The sequence below is a fragment of the Macadamia integrifolia genome, chromosome 6, assembly GCF_013358625.1.
Source record: "Macadamia integrifolia cultivar HAES 741 chromosome 6, SCU_Mint_v3, whole genome shotgun sequence".
In the NCBI taxonomy this organism is placed as follows: domain Eukaryota; kingdom Viridiplantae; phylum Streptophyta; class Magnoliopsida; order Proteales; family Proteaceae; genus Macadamia; species Macadamia integrifolia.
Genome location: NC_056562.1, coordinates 26,965,528 through 26,970,864, shown reverse-complemented (window position 1 = coordinate 26,970,864; position 5,337 = coordinate 26,965,528). Strand labels below are relative to the sequence as shown.

At 37.5% G+C, this 5,337-nt stretch overlaps 1 protein-coding gene across 5 annotated transcripts in view; it reads left to right on the top strand.

Annotated features, from left to right (window-relative positions):
- Nucleotides 1-4,764, top strand: part of LOC122081300 (shaggy-related protein kinase kappa) — a 21,143-nt gene extending 16,379 nt beyond the window's left edge. For 4 of the 5 annotated variants that reach the window (XM_042648357.1, XM_042648355.1, XM_042648354.1 and 1 more), the window contains 3 exons: nucleotides 367-450; nucleotides 560-662; nucleotides 4,383-4,764. In XM_042648357.1, the coding sequence (XP_042504291.1) occupies nucleotides 367-450; nucleotides 560-662; nucleotides 4,383-4,471 (276 nt within the window). In that variant the 3' untranslated portion in view covers nucleotides 4,472-4,764. The remainder of the gene's footprint in view (nucleotides 1-366; nucleotides 451-559; nucleotides 663-4,382) is intronic. The other variant, XM_042648359.1, reaches the window with a different exon arrangement.
- Nucleotides 4,765-5,337: the final 573 nt, after the last annotated feature.

Here is a 5,337-nt window from a genome sequence, read left to right as displayed (position 1 = left end):
TTTTTTTTTTTTTTTTTTTTTTTTTGAGGTTGGGGCAGAGTGAGAATCCGACACCAAAGCATGGTGCAATATAAAAAAGCTACTCTTATGTATCATGCCAAAGCACCATGCGTATGGGATTGATATTGATATAGTTTGAGAACATTTTGTCATCTCTGTGACATGCACTTTTGGTGTAACTGTTAGTACGATCCATCTTCTAAGATTCAGAAGAATGAACAGTGAAGGTTTCTGTCTCTTGTGAACCACATTGATGGATGCACAAATGCATGCATCTTATATTGTTCTTTTTATTTTTACAGAAGTTAGATTTCATTATAGATTTTCCATATCCTGATAGATTTTTCATATTATTCTCTTTTCCAGGTTTTTCAGAAGCGCTTACCCCCAGAAGCTGTTGACGTGGTCTCTAGGTTCCTTCAGTACTCCCCTAATCTGCGATGCACTGCTGTGAGTTTAATTTCAATTCGATACTCAGCATTGTTCTTCCTTTGTATTTGGTGTAGAATCCATTTATGGAATGAAGTTATAATACATTTTCTTTGTGGTGATATGGCAGTTAGAAGCATGCAGTCATCCTTTCTTTGATGAGTTAAGAGACCCAAACACTCGCCTGCCTAATGGACGTCCTCTTCCTCCCCTTTTCAATTTCAAACCACAAGGTAGCGAATATTTCAATGCCTAGTCTTAAGCTCATATGTCTGTTTGGTAAGACGGCTTCTACTACCCATGTATAACCAAGGGCTGGAATCTGCTGGAATGTTTTAGGTTTTATTACAGGGTTCAGCTTAGCCTCACCATTTTAATATCAACATTGGACTTACCAACGTGATAACTAGGAAAACAAATGTTGGGTGGGTGGTGAGCTCTAGAAGCGTCTACCTTTATTCTGAGACAAAATCCTAGAAAAAGGTTAATGCTTCTTTTGGTGGGAATTCTTCTGTGTGCAAAGCATGTCTCAAATAGCATTTAGTGATATGTTGACAAAGTAGGTTTACTCAAGAATATAGTGCAAAGTCGGTTGGAAGAGAGCAAGGATCAAGGTAAGAGAGAAGAAAAGAGAAGGGGAGAAGTAAGAGGAAGAGAGAAGAGAAGATAAGAGAGAAGAGAGGGAATAGACCCTTCCCACCTATATTGATTTGCTAAATGATCGGAGGAATTACATACCAGGTCCCTAGGGAGGTAAAAAAGGAAAAATTCAATATAAGACAAATAAGATAATAATCCAAATTACATAAACTCTAACACTCTCTCTTAAGCTAGTGAAGTTTTTTATTTATTTTTTTTTCTTTTCCCCTTTTGGGGCCTCTTGTTTCTTTTTCTCTTTGGTAATGAATTATTTATTTACCCAAAAAATAAATAAAAAACTTCACTAGTTATGTAATGACTTAAAGTAAGACATTAACTCAACACTAACAATGATTATGAGACCCCCCCCTCACGTTATGATATTTAACACACTCCCTCAACATATATATGCTCCAGCTTCGAACAGCAAAGATAGACATAACCAGAAGAAATCAATTTGACCATATAACCATATGTAGAAGCCAGTAGTCAGCAAGTCCACCTTCTAGCCGCAACACAATCATAAACTCATCAAACATCAGAGCACAATAGTGGAGAAAAATCTTCATACTGAACAAATCCAGACAGAAACAAGCAAAATAACTGACACAGAACACCAAGCGCAAGCCAAAATGTCATAGCAACAACAACATCATAAGCCCTTCTCAAGGAAGGCAAGTAGTAATATTCACAAAGTAAGACTGATAAAAGGGCAGATAGGTTGCTGCGAAACACTTGTAAAAGAACATCGTAGGTTTCTGTGAACCACTGATAACAGCACAAGGATTTTGCGAACCACTAATAACAACATAAGGTAGCAGTGAACGACTAATAACAACATAGGTTTTTGTGAACTACAAGTAACCAGCTTTACAAGAAAATAGATTGTTGCTGACACACACGAACAGATAAGTAGATGGCACAAGTCGATAATGACAATAATCTTCAAACATCAGTCAATAACTCCAATCTTACATTCATGTGTAGCAGTTCACATGGACAAATAATGTAGAGGATGTAATAAAGGATAAATAACACATAAATCCCATAATCAAGAGAACCTACAAGAGCATCAATAGTAGCAACAGATCAGATCAAAGTAGATAATGAACCCCAACCACAAGACAAATTTCATAATAAAACTAGAAATCCCAACTACAGGGAACCAAATCACAGTGCAGGGTGGAAACACAGTTGTAGGAAAGAGAACTACCAGCCAAAACCAGAGAGCCTGATGTCTCCCGAATGCTGGTCAAATGTTCCTTGCAGACAATAAAAATAATCCCAAAATATGAGTTGGTCCAACAGCTGTTTGCAATGTTTATAGCACGGCCACCAAATTAGCAGGCTATCAAGAAACCCAAGAAAAACTAATCTGATCTGGCAAATCTTTTGACAAATTTTAGTGATCAGTCAAACGAATATGACTGCAAAAATTACTGGTAATTTGACGGTTAGATCTTCATATGAAGTTTAGGTAAAAAATAAATAAATAAATAAATAGTAGAGAATGACAGAACTTGAATTATATCAAAAGAAACAAAGAGGGCTAATGGCAGAATTGTAATTAACCAAAACCTTAGGGGGATCCATATGTAAAGAAGAAGGGACAGACTTGGAGGGGTTAATAAACTATGGACAGATGAGACAAAAGACAAAAGGGTAGGGAAATCTTGGGAATAAGAATTACAAAAGAGGATTAAAATCACGAACAATTTAGAGGTTGTCTTCAACCTCCAGCTTGATAACAGTAGCGGTAAACCAGCAGGTCTTCAAAAATTCAAACCCAATCAAATTGAGTTGGATGAACTCAAAAGTTTACAGGTGTGTAGCTAACTCCACAATTTAGTAAATCCATTACACAAACCAGTGAGTCAGCAACTGAGGAGGAGGATAAGAAACTGTTTAAATCATATCCTCCTCCATAGTTTTTAAGGTGGTAAGGCGACGGAGGCATTTGAGGGTCTTTCGAAGCGGCTTAGTGATAAGGCGAGCATAAAGCGTCGCCTTATCGACTCAAGCGTTCCTATGTAATTTTTTTTATAAAACCAATCTATTTGGCTCAAATCATAATTGAATCCTATTACTCATATGTTAAATAAATATTAAAGGTTCATATTCATACCAATGTAAGATATTCATAACATATTAACATATAATATAAATACATAATTATGAAACTATAAATATGAAGAAAATAAGACAAAAAATACAAGTATTTACTATACTTACCTCTATGATGCCAAAATGAGTGCCTAAGCCCTAAGGTCATCCACTATATTTCTACTTCTGTCAAAGAAGAATGAAGCTCACTGCTGCCGGAGCAAAATGGTCGCCTGGATCAGTGGTTCTTCCTTGTTCCTTGATTCCTTCTCAAAGCCATTTCTTAAAACCCTTGACAAAATCCAAACCCTGGTTGTGAATCGGGTTTTTGTTTTGTTTGTTTTGGTTATTTTTGGTGGAGTAAAGCTGATCCCATACATCTCCAGTGTTGACAAAACCATACACCTACCGATAAAAAATCTATATTTGGAATCTTCATTGAGTAATTTTAAAATGTGTTTAAAAAAAAAAAAAAAAAACCCCATAAGACGCCACTTCACATAAGGCGGAGCACTGCCTTACCATCTCTAGACCGCATCAGCGCCTTAAAAACTATGTCCTCCTCCTTTAACATCTATTAAGACTGGAAACCTACCGAGATTGGGAAACCGACTAAGAGTGTAACTGCAACCGAAGTCAAGGATAAGAACAACTTGACATTAAAGTAACTAACAACAACTTTACTACTTATCGTTATGACTTAAAGTAAGACACTAACTCAACACTAAGAATGACAATGGGACTCCTCACAGTACCTGCTTGGAAGCATTGTTGCACGACTCTATCTGGATTCATTGAATGGCATGCTCTCCCATCAATGGGGCCTCAACTTACAAATAGTCAAGGTTGAGAGACATGGTGAATGAATGGACAAAAGTAACCATCATTATAGAAACTGTATTAAAGCTTTATGATGATTGCTGGTTATGTAATGGGAGGGGTTGGTGCCTTGGCGGAGTCTTGTGCTATCAACTTTTATCCATACCATGGTACTAGATATCTGCTATTTCTTGTTAGAAGGCTGCCCTAACCAAGAATACCTGGAAATATGCCTTTCGTACTTCGTGTGCTATACTTTTTAGTGTATATCAAACTGAAATGTTACTGATCTTCATTTCAAACGTTGAATTTTATTCCTGCCTCTTTTGGAAATGATGTCATCTTGATGGCGTCTTGTCTCCATTGAATATCTTATATATTCTTTTGGACAGAACTATCTGGCATGCCATCAGACATGCTTGGGCGCCTAATTCCAGAGCATGCTAGGAAGCAGAACTTGTTCATGGCATTGCACACATAGGCAGTGAGGCAGCCCAGATGGACTTGTCACCTCTTTCCATGTCATCTGGTATTGGAAAAGTGTATAAATTATCAGCCCCCCCCCCCCCCTTTTCCAAATTTTCCCTCTTTACTTTCCCTGTTTATTTTGTAATGCAAATGAAATTGCTATGATGTTTTTAAAACCCAGGAAATGAGTTGTAGCAATTTCGAGTCTTTCCAAATTCTGTGCAAACTATTTTGAATCTTTCTGGTGTTTAGATTCAGGCATGCTCTCATCTTAAATGTTAAGGACTTTGAAACCTTTGTGCTTTCTGCTTGTGTTGCAGACATTGCATGTCATATGTGTTTGATCTGATGATCACCCTGTGCCACCATGATGATCTTTTTATCAATTAAATGAACTGTTCTGAATCTATCTTGAGTCCCCCACTAGATGACATACTTTACCATTATGAAAATTTCCAATAACTGAGTGGGTGGGAATGCCTGTTATCTTGTATGAGCAGGGTTTAAAAACCGGAATTGGATATGGATTGGTCCTGGCCAGATCGGAATCAGTAAGAATCAGCCCAAATAGGCCTACCCTAGTTTTGGAATGGGATTGGCCGAGCTGGATCGGCCAGAATCGGGGTCAGCCTTGGCCGATTCTGGTCCCGATTTTTGAAACCCTCTGTATGAGAGCATATTCTGATCAATCTGAACTTTCAATATCAGTCTGATCACACCTTTCGTAGCAACCAATGAATGGACTTTCTCCAAAGCTTGCTAAACCCAAATCTTATTCAACCACTTTGTCCTTGCTCCCATTAGTAACTTTAATGGTCAATTTGGGATTCACTGGTGCTTTCTGCTTTATATCTGTTTCTGTTGGGGTTTTTCCTAGTA